The 17,068-nt window shown below is 45.5% G+C and overlaps 1 protein-coding gene across 1 annotated transcript in view; it reads right to left on the bottom strand.

Annotated features, from left to right (window-relative positions):
* Window positions 1-15,795, bottom strand: part of LOC310780782 (myosin-binding protein H-like) — a gene marked incomplete at its 5' end in the record, with an annotated part of 37,093 nt that extends 21,298 nt beyond the window's left edge. Inside the window, 5 exons of the mRNA XM_083641286.1 lie at window positions 8,298-8,465; window positions 9,188-9,322; window positions 9,709-9,774; window positions 10,062-10,121; window positions 15,603-15,795. Coding sequence (XP_083497412.1) covers window positions 8,298-8,465; window positions 9,188-9,322; window positions 9,709-9,774; window positions 10,062-10,121; window positions 15,603-15,795 — 622 coding nt within the window. The remainder of the gene's footprint in view (window positions 1-8,297; window positions 8,466-9,187; window positions 9,323-9,708; window positions 9,775-10,061; window positions 10,122-15,602) is intronic.
* Window positions 15,796-17,068: the final 1,273 nt, after the last annotated feature.

Genomic DNA, 17,068 nt, shown 5'->3' with positions numbered 1-17,068 from the left:
CACACACATGCACGCACGCAATGTAGCTAATACTGTATCACAATTAAATTTTCTATCCCACGATTGGACAGTTTTGTATTGCAATATGTTGAATTTCAACATATTGTCCCATCCCTATGCCTTGTATACTATGTGAAATTGTCAAGTGGTTGGAACGTTGTGAATGAGGCAGTGAATAAGCAGCAGTCTGTGGGATGCTTTGGCTTTAGGCAGGGTGCTGAGTGTGTTTCAACATAAACAGCAAATCTGTCTAAAGCTTCACAGCTTACAGGATATATGAAACCCCCAAGCTGCTCCCCTCCACCACCTGTCGGCCTCCTGCAACCACCGTTTCTCCTCTTCCACTCAAGATGTGCTCTGACCACTAGGCATGGGTCGGTTGAAAATGTTGAAACCGGTTCGCTATTCCCCCCAAAAAACGTATCAAACGGGTATATCAAATTTTACATTTTCTTTTTTTAGTGTAGCCCATAAATGACTAATGCGACTGCAGTTGGTGGCGATAATGCACCTCTAGGCTGGTATGCCAACCAGCACTAACACTGAATAAAAATAAGCAGAACCATTTAACTGTAACAACACAGTTTTTATTTCTCATAACTATTCAGCTGAACTTTTCTTCAAACATCAACATAATAAACAAAATGAGACTTTTGCCTACTAGTGCAACTTGAGAAGAGGCTATTACGAAAAATTGTGCAATCAGAATGGATTGGCACTATTTTTTTGTAAAATTCATTTTTTTCGGTTTGCACGTGATCAAACCGGTTTGGGCTCGTACACCGAACCGAACCGGTAAAACCGGAAATCGACCCATGCCTACTGACCACCCCATGAGCCTCCTGTCCACCTTCATATAGCTGTCCTATGTGCTCTGACCACCCCATGAGCCTCCTGTCCACCTTCATAGCTGTCCTATGTGCTCTGACCACCCCATGAACCTCCTGTCCACCATCATATAGCTGTCCTATCCCAATTTCTGCGTCTCTTGCACTCTGGCTAACTTGGTTTCGTCTGTCAAATCTCCTGGTCTCATCCCACCATCACGCGGCTGTTGGGATATTGGTGTACCGTGTATAGGATGCGATCAGGATCCGGAAGCATTGTTCTAAATGAGGATCTGGTTCCCCTGCTTTGGCTCGAACCCTAATCCCTCCTAATCAGCACACTTCCCAGCAGCTATGTCCAGAAGTGTTCCTGCTCGACCGCTCGCATAGGAATGATCTATAATCTGGCGTTATCTGGCTTCATGTGGGACACTGTGTGTGTCTATCGAATGTGTGTTCTCTTGGGCGTCTGCAGGACAGCGTGTGATGGACACACAGCTGAATTTATCCCCCACAGGCCACCATAATCCATCAATTAGGCTCGTGTTTCCAGTTGACCAGCGGTTCTGGTCACATGACCGCATTTCTCCCCAGCGGGTTCCTGTTTGTTTCCCGGGAGTTGATTATCCTAAGACAGTGGTTCCCAACCTTTTTACACCAAGTACCACCTGAGAAAGTAGTTGGCTCTCCAAGTACCACCATATGACCGACGTTAAAATACAGTCTATTCAGCCAGGCCCGTAGCCAGGGTTTGAGAAATACCAAGGTCATTTTAGCGCGGCGTGGGGGGACCAGGGGGGGCTGTGCACCCCCGGATAGAAAATTTTGTCCATTTTAAAGTAAAATGCTTCAATCTGGTGCACTTTGAGAGCAAAATGAAGAGGCTAGATCTATAAAGAACTACATACATCATGTTAGATTAATATCCTCTTTACTGTGCTGTTGCTTTAAAATGATACAAAAAATAAATGTCTCCCCATATGATATAATTTATATTCTGCATACAGGTCACATGGCAGAATACTGCTCAATTAAATACAATGGCCCATCTACATAAACATCACTTACAGGGGAGTTACTTACCCATTCACTTCAATAGAACTGTCCCCAAAGTCTAGCCCCAATCTAGCCTCAATGCAAAATCTGAATGTTGTGAGTTATCTCTCTTCTATAGCACACAGAGAGGAAGCAAATTGTTGCATTTCCGATCAACTGTCGCATTAAAACATCAATGACAGATTAATAGATCTGGGGACCAGGGCTATTTTTCAAAAGAAATTGGTGTGGAAAATACCGAGGTCATGACCTCGGTGTCCTCAATGGTAGCTACGGGCCTGTATTCAGCTATGCACAGTTCACGCAGGAGGCAAATTTATTCCAACCTGCAGCCTATGTGCAACCTGCAGCAGCTGCACTTGTGCTGGGTTGACTGCTGTCTTCACCTCCTTGTGCTTCATCGTTGCTGCTCTCCTCTACTACAGCTCTTTTACGATTCCCTCCCGTTTTGATCCACTTCATAATTTAAACATTGGGATTCCAGGGATCAAGTACCACCAGCAGGGGGGGCGCAAGTACCACCTACCTTGAGAAACACTGCCAATAATATTAATTATTATTATTATTATTTCACTTTCACATGTTTGAAAACTACTACTAATGACCACCATGGATTTTGCACAAAAACTTTAAAAAAAAAAAATTTTTTTTTTTTTTTTTTTTTTTTTAAATTTTCACAGAGCCTTCCAAGTACCACCAGCAGGGGTCGCAAGTACCACCTACGGTACGCGTACCGTAGGTTGGGAACCACTGTCCTAAGAGATAGACAGTCACTAAGACGTGACGGGTTACATCCGCACTACATCCTAAAGTTAAATATGTGTTAGAGATAGACAGTCACTAAGACGTGACGGGTTACATCTACACTACATCCAAAAGTTAAATATGTGTTACATTGACCTCTCAGGGGGGAGGTGCTAAGACTCTTTGAGCCATGAGGGCCGCAGGCAATAGAGAGGCAAAGTGACCGCCTACTTCCTGCTTCAGCACTCTACCAGAGATTTTCATCCGCCATTTATTTTCCCATACACATTTTGTGAAAATGCGTATACAAATAGTTTTACTGGTTCAAACCAAACGGTACGGATATATTTAGAAACAGGAGAGATCGCATAACATTTCACTGGGACCAAAACGTAAAGAAAATGCGGGTTTAAAGAAAATATTTTTCCGATGTTTTTTTAAGTTTTGGTCCGAGTGAAATGTTCTATGGTCTCTCCTCTCCCGATTATAGCGTTAGCTGAACCGTTTGGTTCGATGAAGTAAAACTATTTTATAAGCATTTTATGAAATGTCTGTGGGAAAATAAATGGCGGATGAAAATCTCTGGTACAGTGCTGAAGCAGGAAGTGATGTTCACTTTGCCTCTCTATTCAGGCAACACCCACTTAGGCCCACCCACTTCTTGCCTAGGCCCATCCAATCACAAGACTTCAACATTTCCTAAATGGCCGACATTAACACTTTCAGTGCCACGGCCCTTGGGCAAAAGGTTGCTTGCTGTGCCACATAGGCCGCAATGCATTTTAAAACAGTCATATAATTTCTTTAATAATTACTATGTAAACACTGAACACGCACAAATAACGATGAGACTCTCTTCTATCACCTGCAAAAAAAAGTTTATTGATCCCATTTTCCGTTCTTTAGTTATGAGCCGGAGAAGATAGCTTGATTGAACGAAAAACAGAGCTTTTTTTCTACGAGCTGAGATAATGAGCCTTTTGTGAAATTACGTAAACATTTCAAGCACATCACTGACTCTGAAGCTAATTTTCTGATGTAGTCACACCTCAAAAATAATTTCCTTCAATAAAACAGTGAAGGCAAGGGAATTTTGTTTGGAAGAATAATATTTTTAGCTGAAACCAGCAGCGCTGGCGCCTGCATGCGCTGCTGGTTGCAGCTTCTTGCTGATCTTTTGCTGCTGGTGGGCATCGGATATTCTGGCTTGCGTTTGCCAACCCTGTCCTGCTGTCTGGGTCTGTGTTGTGTACTTGGCTCTGCGTGCCCACCTCCCCCCCTCCTCCTCCCCCCCCCCCGTTGTGGGAGGAGTGTCTCTCTGCTCTGCTGTTTTCTCTGCCTGTGCTCAGCACTGAAAAAGTCCGCTAGATCCTGCTTTTTTACAGCCGCGTGTACCAGCTCCCATGCTTCGAGTTGAGAATAATAACAAATCCACGGCTGATCATGTGTTGCAGCGGACACGGAGGCTGTTGCAGCGGACACCGAGGTGCTCAATTGTGATAGCAGATTGGCTGCTGCAGGGGCACAGCTAAACGTTGCTTCAATGAAGCCGCTGCATACGGACGGATGCGATGCGATTTCCTTCCCCCCAATGACTTCTTCTGTGTGTTTCACTCCACGTTCTCTCATCTGGAGAGCGCTGTCGCCACCTAAGGGTTCTGTAAAATAGGTTAGACACATTCAATACCTCTGAATATTGTAAGAGGCGATGTAAGAGGCATAGATCGACACCCCCCCGTCAAAAAAAAAAATTCGAGTTATTGACGCCATTTGGCGTCGCTGGCACTCTACGGTAAATTTCTAATGACGCCATATGGCGTCGCTGGCACTGAATGTGTTAACTGTGCTTCAGAGGCTGTAATGGGGTCATTTTTAGAGATAGAGTGAGGATCCTGCTATCATATGAAACTAGAAGACCTGAGGCTGCATTGGTGCCAAACCTGTCATGTTCACTTGTCGGGAAGATGGCTAAATAACGCTCTAAAGTTAGGCTAGATTTTGGCGAGGCAAAAAGTGGCATTTTCTAAGGGGTCCCTTGACCTCTCACCCCAAGATATCTGAATGAGAATGGGTTGTCAGGGTACCCATGAGTCTCCCCTTTACAGTCATGCCCACTTTATACTAATCCTTTGAGGTTTTGCAAAAACTATGCATTTTTTTTGCATGCAGTATGCTATAAATGTGTTATTTGCACCTATTGTACAGTATTTGAATATTTGTGCATACTGGGGTCCCTAAACAGTTTTGGAATGGCCTAAATTGGGTATGAGTGGAAAGTTGATAGTCTTGTTATTAGAATATAGGATAAATTATGTGATGATGCTGCCATGCTACTGTAGCATTACTTATGTCAGCATGCATTTTGAGCTGAGCTAAGTGCTGTTTGAATCCTCTACCCACAAGGCTTGGTCAGTGTCAAAAGTGGGGTTTTGCTAGGTGTCAAAAGGGCGTAAGTGCAATTACACCCTTTTGACAGCAAACAAAAACCTGTAATGACTTTGCAGAACACTATGACTATACAATGACTTCCCTGAGCCTTTGAACAAATGGAATGACCTGCCATGTTACCTAAAGAGCAAGTGGACCATGTGTCCCAGCCAGGACACATCAATAAGTCATGTGTCCCAGGACACATGACTTATTGATGTGTCCTGGCTGGGACACATTCAAAGAACTGTAAACACCTGTAAAACTCTTACTATCAGACGTTGGTTATTCTATAACATTATAGAAAAACTTTTGAATCTAGGCCTAAGTATTTAATGGGAATATTAACATATTTATATTCATCTAATATTGACATAGAATAAGAATTAGAATATATAATAGTAGAAATGATGTTATCATTCTGCAATGCTAGCATTACTTACGTCAGCATGCACATTGAGCTGACCTAAGTGCTGTTAGGATCCTCCAGTCTACCCACAAGGCTTGGTCAGTGTCAAACGTGAGGTTTTTCTAGGTGTCAAAATGGCGTACATGCAGTTACACCCTTTTGACAGCAAACAATCCCTACTTTTACTGTAGTTGCAGTGAGCTATACAATGATTTGTACATAGGTATACAATTATTTCTTTATTTGACTCCTGCTTATATACATACTCAAAGCGGACATTCTACATCACACTTATTGTATATAATGCAAATATCAGTTAACTTGCTTTATATACCTTCGATCACAGTCCTTGTGTGTTCGTTGTAGCTTGTATGCATACATTTTCTTTTCCATTGAAAGCACATTAAGAGCAACGTATACCAGAGTCAAATTACCTGCATGTCTACATACTTGGCCAATAAAGTGTTGCAACAGAGTGTTGTGTGACTCTGATTCGGATAATGTCAATTATAGTGTTGCCCATCCACTTTTATTCAGGCCGACCTGCACTTTCATTTCTGGCTACGCCACTGGTCTGAGAGAGCCAACTTAGCCAAGTCATTAAAAATATATATATATATATCGATCCTAACCCCTAAATTAAAATTAAAATGGGAAAAACTAAATTTGGGGGGGGGGGGGGGGGGGGAAAGGAATTTGTAATAAATAAATGAAAGGGATTTCATATGGCCCTACAGATTGTCCAATGCCAGTAGAGCTATCAGTCACATGACTTTCCTTCCGGGGATGGAAACATCACATGTCTGTTGAGCTCTATAATGTAACTGAAGTAAGGCAACACGGGTACAGATGGTAAATAATGTAACTGAAGTAAGGCAACACGGGTACAGATGGTCAATCAAGGCTCTAGTAAGTAAACAGACTGGCTGTTTAGAGGGGAAGTTCCCCCACCAACAAAGAGAAGGTTGATAAGCGTTTTGTCATTGTGTATTTTTAGGCCGTAAACCAGGAACATAAACCAGTATCAGAGGGACAGTTACTCTAGAGCTATAATTACATAAGAGGGACAGTTAGTGTTGGGATCATTACAAGGACATAAGGAGCGAGCATCAGTCTACCCTGAGTACCCTCTTATTACCAGTGCCAAAATGCCCGGTGTTGACAGTTTATCACAACAGCACCCCGGCTTAATGTAGATAAGGAAGACTAAAAATAAATAAATACATAAAAAATGTTGTGGCTACTTACAAAAACATTCAAATGTTTCCCGTTGGACTGTTATTTGAGCACAGGTTAGCGAGGTGATTGTGACAATTGAGTCACTTCACTGGCCTAGTCATGATAACAGCACACTGGAGAGTGAACGGCATAAACGACAGTGAGGTTTGACAGTGAGTGGCCACTCACCAGGTGAATGCCAATAGAGAGTATGGCTGAGATGAGATGGCTCATGAGCCAAACTTTTCCCTCTCCTGCCTGATACTGCCATGTAGAGAGCCAAAGTCAGCGTCACTTCCTGCTTCAGCATGTGCACCAAGAGATTTCATCTGCCATTTATTTTCCCATGGACATTTTGTAAAATGCTTATAAAAAATAGTTTTACTTGGTCAAACCAAACGGTTCAGCTATATTTAGAGACAGGAGAGACCATAGAAGATTTCACTCAGACCAAAACAATATCCATCCAAAATCCAAAATAGTGGATTAATAGTAATAGTATTAATAGTGGATTTTTGTTTTGTTTTGGTCCAAGTGAAATGTTATATGGTCTCCCCTGAGTCTAAATATAGCTGAATGGTTTGGGTTGACTGAGTCAAACTATTTGTATACGCATTTTACGAAATGTCTATGGGCGAGAAAAAATGGCGGATGAAATCTCTTGGTAAGCATGCTAAAGCAGGAAGTGAGCTCGACTTTGGCTCTGTATTAAATCCCACTGCTGCCTGCCTGGGTGATACTGCAGTGTTGACCTTGGCTTGGATCCTATGTTTTGCTTGTATCAGGTTTTTTTCTATGTCTACATCCAAAATGTGTCACATCAGTCAATAAATTAATTGTAACCAAGTAACTAAATCACACGTGTTCCAGTTAGACAGAAATAGTGCCACAGCCAAGCCTACCTATTTGAGCGGTGTGTGCACACTCAACTGGAGGTATCATTTGAACGCTCTAATGAAAGGTCTTGTCAGCAGCTATGGGATTTATACGCATACAGCTATGGAGTCCATCTGTAGCACTGGCACTGGAGACTATCTCTACCTCCTGAGTTGCAATATGAGTAAGCCAAGGATAGGTCATATGTTATTATAACTATCAAACAACTTCTGTCTGATGAAGGCTGCAGACGCCTGAAAACCTGACTTTTAGACTACAGTTGTTGTGCTTTACCACCACAAAAACCTCGGATAGCACCTCCTCCCAAAAAACTACATTTCTGGGGTATTTTAACTACTACTACTGGGTAGACAATATTTTGTATGATAAAAAAGGGGGGGGGGGGGGCATCTTAAAATATACGACAAAGTTACCCCAACAAAATACCAAAAAGCATCACAAAATGTTTGCTTTGAAATATGTTATTCTCAACACTATTTCACTATTATCCCATAGAAACAAGAGAGAAGAGGTTGCTCTGTGCGCTTACGTCTGATGTCACACACATTGTAACAGATGGTAAAAGCTTAGGCAAACTTTGGTACGAGTTAGTACTGTGTAACGTTTGGATGCCACTGATTGGACAGTTTCATGCACGTCTCCTGCTTTATCATAGGATGAGCAGAGTGCATTCTTACACCGAGTGGTAATCAGTGTGGTTTGTAGTACTGGGTACTCACCGACAATCTCGCGGATAATCACCGGCTCGACGAGGGCGGCGGCTTCACTGGGGCCGCCGGCGTTCACGGCGACCACGCGCACCTGGAGCACGTCACCCGTGGCCAGGTCCTTAATGCAGAAGCGGTTTGCTGGGGTCAACTCCTCATTGGCCTTAACCCAGTCAGTCGCTACAGGGAAACCCAGGGTTGGAATTAGTAGGTGGCTTTTTAATGGAAATTGGACTTCTTCTTCTTCTGTGGTGTTGTATGGCAGTTGGTATCCTTTATGGTGCATTACCGCCTCCTTCTGGATTTATTCATCCAGTTTCCCTACATTCTGTCCCTCTACTTCCAATTTGGACTCCTTATGGTGAAGCTTTGAGAGAAAGGTTTGATCTGACATTAGTTACACAAGGTTTGAATTTTGGTCATTTTATGCATTCGTTGATCGTTTTCTATTCATCAAACTGTAAAATAACCACTAACATATTTAGTCAGTGGCTCATCGCCTGTCGACGCAAGTTTACAAACAACCTGCCCATAAGGGGTGTGTTCTGGCCGCCATGATGAAAGCTCAGAAGGCATCTTGTCATCCAAGCAAAAAGGTGCTTCTAAAAGTGGCGTCAGGAGATACTGTGACAGCCACTAAATTCTGCCTGCCGAATACGGCCTGGACCCAGCTCTGAGCCAAGCTGCCCTCTGACACTGTGGGAACAGGTGCAGCCAGCTGGAGGCGTCACACACAGACACGCACACACACACACACACACACACACAACACACACACACACACACACACACACACACACACAAACACACACACACACACACAGACACACACACACACACACACACAACACACACACACACAACACACACACACAAGCGCACACACAGAATACAAAACGTACTTCCATCCTTGCAGGACTCGATGGTGTATCCGTCCAGGCCGGAGTCTCCGATGACCTCTGGAGGTCTCCATTTGACTGTGACGCTGGTGTCGTTCACATCTTCCACCGTCACGTTCAGGGGGGCGCTGGTGGGCACTGAACAGTTCAAACAGAGCAGCTGAATTAACCATTGCAGTTGCCAATAGCAAGATGGGCCCAAAATGGAATAAAAGGGTGGAGATGATTCGTACTCAATTAAATAAATAAAGTGGAATAATAATATTATGGAATAATTGCCCGTACGTTTCCATTCTACATTGTGATTTTGAGAGTTTTATTCTAAAAGCTTGTGTGTACATCCATTTTTCTCCATCATCCGATATCTGTGAAACAATTATCGTTCTGTCAACAGAGGACTTAGCACTTTGATGCCTGGTTGCATAAAGTCCACAGCAGGTGTTCAACACGTGTGTTATGAAAGAATGAACCAAATGAATGGATGTTGGCTGGATGGGGATCCTGGATGGGGAGGCTGGCGTTACCTGCAGGAGGTGGGGGCGTGGGGGGCTTGGGTGGCTCCTCCACAGGTGCGGCTTCAGCTGGAGCAGCTAGCGTTAAAACAAGCAGTACTGTAGGTTAATGTCATTATAGCAGCAAAGCCAGCAATGAGGAGCGAGCATCTGAAACGGTTGATAGGAGGACCTTCAAAGGTTGTGTGATCCCAAAGAACCAGCTAGTCCTCATATCTGGATGGAAATTGGGTGATGGCATTTTTAATAAATTAATATTTTTTTTAGTAAAGCCTTTCTTTTAGCATTTGCAGTATAGTGTCAGTGTGTGTTATTTTGTAGCAGAGTAGTAATGCTGTTACGTCTGTGTTGTGGTTCACGTTTACCGTCTGCGGGGGCGTCTGCAGCGGGGGCGGCGGCACCGTCTTCAGCAGCGGGGGCAGCAGCTAGCGTTCAAATGCCAATTAGAGAAGCCAATTAGTCACTATGACATCACTCACGCAGCAGGATTAATCTGTCTGACGCTAATCGTATATCTGTTGTACTGAAGCAAGCAGCCAGACAGAGCACTGACGACACAGCTTCCTGTATTGTGACGAGGGACGAAGACCACCGTGCGACAAGTGACGAGGACCACCGTGGGCTTGTGACCAAAGAAAAACACACACACACACACACACACACTCCTAAACACATTTCTTGAGACACTCGAAGACATTTGCAGATGGACCAGTAGTCGGACCACATGGACCACATGGACACATGGACCACATGGAGAGAGCAGAACGCATAAGACCAGCATACGTCCAGAAAAGAGAACCTGCAAGGCGTAGCGACAGAGACGTTCACGATGGACGATGGAGGTTACAGACTGGCACATGAGGCAGTACTGTGACAGAAGCACCAGGAAAACACAGCGCGCCATGAGCAAGACATGTATACAGCATGTGTATTATACACACACACACACACACACACACACACACACACACACACGTACACACAACATGCATGTGTGCACGAGTTGCCTGTGGTGTGTTACTTTTTACCGTCTGCGGGGGCAGCGTCTGCTGGGGCGGCTCCCTCCTCGGCGGGCGCGGCAGCAGCTGAGGTTACGATACGGGGTTACAGGTCGAGGTTAGTCTCATACGTTCATCTATGTGCTGCTACACCAGGGGGTTTCAAAGTCTGAGACAGTGGGCCTCCCCCCCCCCCCAGACAAAGCTTGGAAAAAGGAGCCCCTCCTCGCTCAATTCCTGGATGCCTATGGAATCATGATTATGTTGTTTGATCCCGTAGACACTCAACAATTGTGCCAAGATAGCCTGATCTTGCTGTTTCACATCCTTCAGACTACAGCAAATACATCAAACTGTATTACTTTCTGACTCTGGAAAAGTGGGAAAAACACTCTCATTTCCAAAACTACTCTCTGAACTATCTCCTTCACCAAATCACACACACATTTAGGCTATTCTATGATATCTCCTTTTGAGAACTAATGTAATAACTGTCTAATATTTCACTTCCATTCACTGAGCCTCCCCTGAAACTGCTTGGAGCCCCCCCCCCCGGGGAGGCCCGCCTCCCACTTTGAAAACCTCTGTGCTACACCACCCCGAGGGCTGGTGAGTGACATTCACAGGAGTAAAGATTTGAATAAGATGTATGAGAGACGTTCTACTGCAGGTAGAAGAATAGAGGGAAATAGAGTAGGAGAAGGCAAAAGGTGGAAAATAGTGGATAGATAGAGGGTGAGTATCTGGTGCATATGGTTGCTTTGTGGTCCATAGAAGGTGTGTGAAAGAGGATTTATGGTGCAATTGTGAGTAGCTGCTAGCTGGTATGTGGGTTGACTAGTAGCTGGTTGTGAGTAGCTGGGGGGTGAGGTGTCAGTGCTTGGTAGCCATTGTTTTGTCTGGATCCTCCCCCCCCCCCCCCCCCCCCCCCCCCATTTTCTCCCCAATTGTACTTAGCCAATTCCCCCTGTCTTGCTGTGCCGGTCGAGGCTCCACCCCCTCTGCCGATCTGGGGAGAGTTGTCGACTAGCACCATGCTTCCTCAGATACATGTGCTAGTTAGTCGCCAGCCGCTTCCTTTCACCTGACAGCGAGGCGTTTCACCGGCAGGACGTAGTAGCGCACGGTTAGGATCACGCTATTCCCCCCCCCCCGATCGACCAGAGGAGGCGCTAGTGCAGCGACCAGTCCAGTGGAAGACTTCTACAATGGCTAATTCAGCACAGTGTGAGTGTATTGACATTAATGGCCAGCAGGACGTCATTAATGTGTTGTCATTTACCGTCGGCAGCGGGGGTCTCAGCGGCGGCGTCGGGCGCGGCGCCCTCCTCGGCAGCAGGGGCGGCGGCTGCTGTTACATGTTAGATGGGTATTAGCAGGTGATAAGGACAGGTGAGTTCCACACCTGAGGTCAGGGGTCAATGTTGTCCTGCCATCACTGATGGGCCAGTTAAGATGCTTATTCATGCTGTTGTTGTCATTTACCGTCTGCAGCGGCGGGCTCAGCGGGCGCAGCCTCAGGTGCAGCAGCGTCCTCGGCGGCGGCTACTGTTAGTGTTAGATAGATGTTGGCAGGTGATGAGGAGAAGAAGTTAGTTCTAAACGTTCTGGGTAACTGCACCTGTGTTTCTCCAGTTTAAACGCCGGTCTGGTACAAAGAGTTACGGGAAGTGCCGTCTCCAGTCTCCTGCGTTAGCATTACTCTTACCAGTTAGCAAACACTCAACCAGTGATCATCAGAACAGACCGTGTTATGGCTTCATTATACTGTACCTGGAGTTGGAAGAGGTTAGAAAATGTTCTAGCGTGCAGTTTTACCTTTACCATGAAGAATGACCATATTTTAGAGTTACAAGACCTTATAGTGTAGCTTGTATATATATATATGTATATATATTGTATATATATATATATAGTGTAGCTTGGTTAGAAGAGCGATTGGGGTTACCCTGACCTGGGGCAGCCTCAGTTTCAGGAGCTGGGGCTGGAGCTTCCTCTGGAGCGGCTGGGGGTTAGGGGTTGAATGAGACCAGAGCAGTGTTATATTTTATTACACCAGGGTATATGCAGGAATCCTGAAGTTACCTTTTAAGACCTTTTTTTCCAGACCTTTTCCATATATTTTAAGAGCCCAACGCCACTTTCGTCACATCAGTGGTGTAAATCACAAGTTTAATCAGGATGCGGTATTATATAGATTGTACGGACAACAATGTGATGTATTTGCTGATATCACAAAAGTCTGCCACAATACAATAAGGATTCAATTCTAGAGTGTGCCATCGATATGAGACGATATCATATCATATGCTCATTTAACACAATCGGCACGATAGCTACATTTGAATACCTCTCAAATGGCGATTAAGACTTTATTAAACTTTTTTTTTAAGTCCTTAATTTTCCCTAAATTGATTTATCAACTTTTAATCGAAGACCCTGCAGATACCCTGTATACTGTACCTTGAGTTGAAAGAGGTTAGAGAATGTTCTAGGATGCAACGTTTTACCTTTACCATGAAGAATGACCATATTTTAGAGTTACACAAGACCTTATAGTGTAGCTTGTATATATATATATATATATATTATATATATATATATATATAGTATAGCTTGGTTATAAGAGGGATTGGGGTTACCCTGACCTGGGGCAGCCTCAGTTTCAGGAGCTGGGGCCGGAGCTTCCTCTGCAGCGGCTGGCGTTATAGGGGTTGAATGTCAGGAAGAAGAGGTTAGTATGAAGCACTAGAGATACATTTCCTCGTGGGAAGTAGCCAGTGTTCAACAACACCGTCCTATTAGTAGCCAACAATACTCAATAAACAGTATACTGTCATTGGTATCTCTCTGTACCTCTTAGGGGGCCATCATCCGCTGCAGGTTTTAATGTTACCGTACAACAGGCACATGCAAAGAGATGCTAAAACAACTAGATGGAGACTACAGAACTCTGGACAGGTGCTACTACACTTCAAAATAGTTTCATCTGGACCTGGTGGGGGGTTTAGCCTGGCAGTGCTGCCCCCCCCCCCCCCCAGAGCTAATAATAAGCACTTGTGATGATAATGCAAATATGAATAACTAGGAGCCCAATATGTGTGGAGCTAGCCAGGAATGGGGTTTCAGGCTTACTGTCAGCAGGTGCCTCTGCAGGGGCATCAGCGGGAGGAGCAGCCTCCTCAGGCGCAGGAGCTGGTGTTAACAAACAGTTAATGTCAGGAGGACCACATGCAAGAGATGTTCAATGAGAAAAGAGGATGTGAAAGAAGGCATAAGAGTACATAGCTTTCTTCTTCCAAATCTTACCTTCATTCAACATCAAAAAGTAACCATAATTCAAAATGCCAGCATGACTGCAATTTCATCACATAATAAACCATTACATTTAGGCTATTCGGTGATGAAGCATGCATCACAGACTAGAGTAGCGCTTTGCAGGAAGCAAGCTGCGTATAGCAGTGGTTCTCAAATGGGGGTCCGGGGACCCCCAGGGGGCCGTGGCACTTTGCAAGGGCACTTTGCGAAAAGTTTTCAGGAAAATAAAAATAAAAACTTTTTTTTTTTAAAAGCTTCATAGTTCAACGAAAATATTGTATGCTTTAAATCTAAAATGGTTCATGGATTACATTCTAATCTAACACACCTATCAATTTAAAAGTGAAGCACATTACCATGGAAACAATTAAGCTTAGCCCAAAATCACAAATCAGAATGAGGGGGTCCCCGGTATATTTTCTATCTTCTAAGGGGTCCTTGGCTGAAAAACATTTGAGAACCTCTGGACTAGAGTAGCGCTTTGCAGGAAGCTGCATATAGTATGAATGATGTTTATTACTAGCTAGATTACTAGACAAATCACCAGACACCAGTCTAACTGTTTTTACCTTCTGCTGCTGCCTGGCTCAAGTATGCCAGTATTTTAGGTGTTAGGTATCATGTCAGTAGTTTAAGAGCTAAAATCAGACAACATGCACATTGTAGGCCTGGAATTTACAATAGTAGGCTACACCACATAGTGAGAAGAGGGTATTATTTGTGTTGGTGTCTGAGTTGTAGTCTCACTGGCCAGGGAGGGGAGGCTGGCCAGTGAGACTAATTTCTGAGGAACTTCACTATCTGTAATCAATACGCCTGCATGGCAACCACAGAAATACTGGAGTGGAGACCTTGAAAGTAGAGCTGCTGCCAAAACGTAGCTCGGGCGAAGCTGCGATCTTCAGTTATGATGAGGCAAACATATAAGCAGCACTTCAACTATGATCACCAGATATGACAAGATGACAAGTATCTCCAGTGTGAATCATTTTACACCCTCTCAACTGGCTCACAGAGGGGCTCTGCTCAGCTGGGCCAGGTGGTAGGCAGCTCAATGACCAATCAGTTGCTCTGACATTTTAAAATCACAGTAGGCTATTTGATCATAAAGATTGTAATGTCCCCCAAACATGTTGTACAACGTGTGGAAGGTCCAATAGGCCTACCACCAGGTGCCTGCTGTTGCATGGAGCAACTGGGCCAGCAGTTAGCCTACATGCAGGAACATATGGCACATATTGGGTTACAGGTACATGCATGGGGTAGGCTATGTGGTAGGGCTATGTATAGGTCTAGCCTATAGATAGTCATGTCGACTAGCAGATGCATGAGCATCCTAAAAACGTGCTGCTGGACAAAGTAGGATTTACCGTCGACAGCTGCGCCTCAGCTGGGCAGGTGATAGGTTCCATTTATGGTTAGGTGTAGGTAATAAAGTTAGAAACAAAATAGATTTCCAATCAAGATGCAAAACGATATTGTGCGCCATGTAATATTAACTAGAATTAGTTGAGATATTAGTAGTCAAGTTAGTGTAGATCTCCGTTCGATATTTCAGAGAGATTGGCACACTTGAATCCCAAGCCAATTAAGGAGCGCTACCTTCAGCAGCGGGGGCTTCCTCTGCCGGGGCGGCGGCCTCTCCCTCGGCTGCGGGAGCAGCGTCGGTCGGTGCCTCCGCAGGGGCGGCTTCGGCAGGTGGTGCCTCTGCTGGAGCAGCTTCCGCAGGTGCAGCCTCCTCTGCCGGGGCGGCTTCGGGCTCGATGGGTGCTTGGTCAGCCATGGTGCCGAGTACCCCTGGGAACAGCTAGTCCTTTGGATGAAGGAGTCAGGGGGAACTTATGGATGTGATATATATATAGGGTTGGGTTGGGGGGCTACGGGACTCCACCCCCTTCCATGACTTTCACGACCTCCCCTCCCTCAATCACGGTGTCAACATTCCTGGCTTCATTATAAACGCCCGGAATACAAACTTTGCAGTCAATATTGTAGCCTATAGACGGTTTTCACCAGCTGCAACCCCACAGCACTTCCTTTTTCTCAGCTTCTTCTTCTGTGTTTTATGGCGGTTTGCATCCTTAAATGTTGCATTACCACCATCTGAATTGTATCAGCTTCATAGTGCTAACTATTGACAGTGTCCACTTTCTCAGCTATTCAGGGGAAAACACTGACATAGCCTACTTCTATTTTTTTTAAAATTTTTGCTATGTAAACGTTTAAATGTAAAGATAGGCCTATGCGTGCAATAACGTACTGATAGTCAGCTTACTCTGTAACATGTAGCTTTTATTAGCCTCTCAGGCTAGCTCCGGGACGCGATCTTTTTTTTCCCATGATGGCGAAGGCATGACCCGCCCCTCTCTGCCTCTAATTGGCTGACTGCACTCGGCTGCTCTCGCCCATGGCTCTCGCCTGCTTCCCAGGCGAGCCAGAGGTCATCTCAAGCCCTCTCCTCCCCTCTCCTCTGGTTCCCCCCACCCACCCTGCTCCTCTCCTCCCCTCCTCTTCTTCTCCCCCTCTCTCCTCTCCTCTTCTCCCCCTCTCTCCTCTTCTCCCCCTCTCTCCTCTCCTCTTCTCCCCCTCTCTCCTCTCCTCTGGTTCCCCCCGCTCACCCCGCTCCTCTCCTCCCCTCCCGCTCTCCTCTTCTTCTCCCCCTCTCTCCTCTCCTCTTGTCCCCCTCTCTCCTCTCCTCTCCCCTCCTCTTCTCCTCCCCCTCTCTCCTCCCCCTCTCTCCTCTCCCCTCCTCCTCTTCTCCCCCTCTATCCTCTCCTCTGGTTCCCCCCGCCCACCCTGCTCCTCTCCTCCCGCTCTCCCCGCCTCTTCTTCTCCCCCTCTCTCCTCTCCTCTGGTTCTCCCCCCCCACCCTGCTCCTCTCCTCCCGCTCTCCCCTCCTCTTCTTCTCCCCCTCTCTCCTCTCCTCTTCTCCCCTCCTCCTCCTCTCCTCCCCTCTCCTCTGGTTCCCCCCCCCACCCTGCTCCTCTCCTCCCGCTCTCCCCTCCTCTTCTTCTCCCCCTCTCTCCTCTGGTTCTCCCCACCCACCCCGGTCAGCG

This window comes from Poromitra crassiceps (genome assembly GCF_964638095.1).
Source record: "Poromitra crassiceps genome assembly, chromosome: 8".
In the NCBI taxonomy this organism is placed as follows: domain Eukaryota; kingdom Metazoa; phylum Chordata; class Actinopteri; order Beryciformes; family Melamphaidae; genus Poromitra; species Poromitra crassiceps.
Note: the sequence above shows the minus strand (reverse complement) of the source record. Positions and strands in the feature narration are given on the sequence as shown.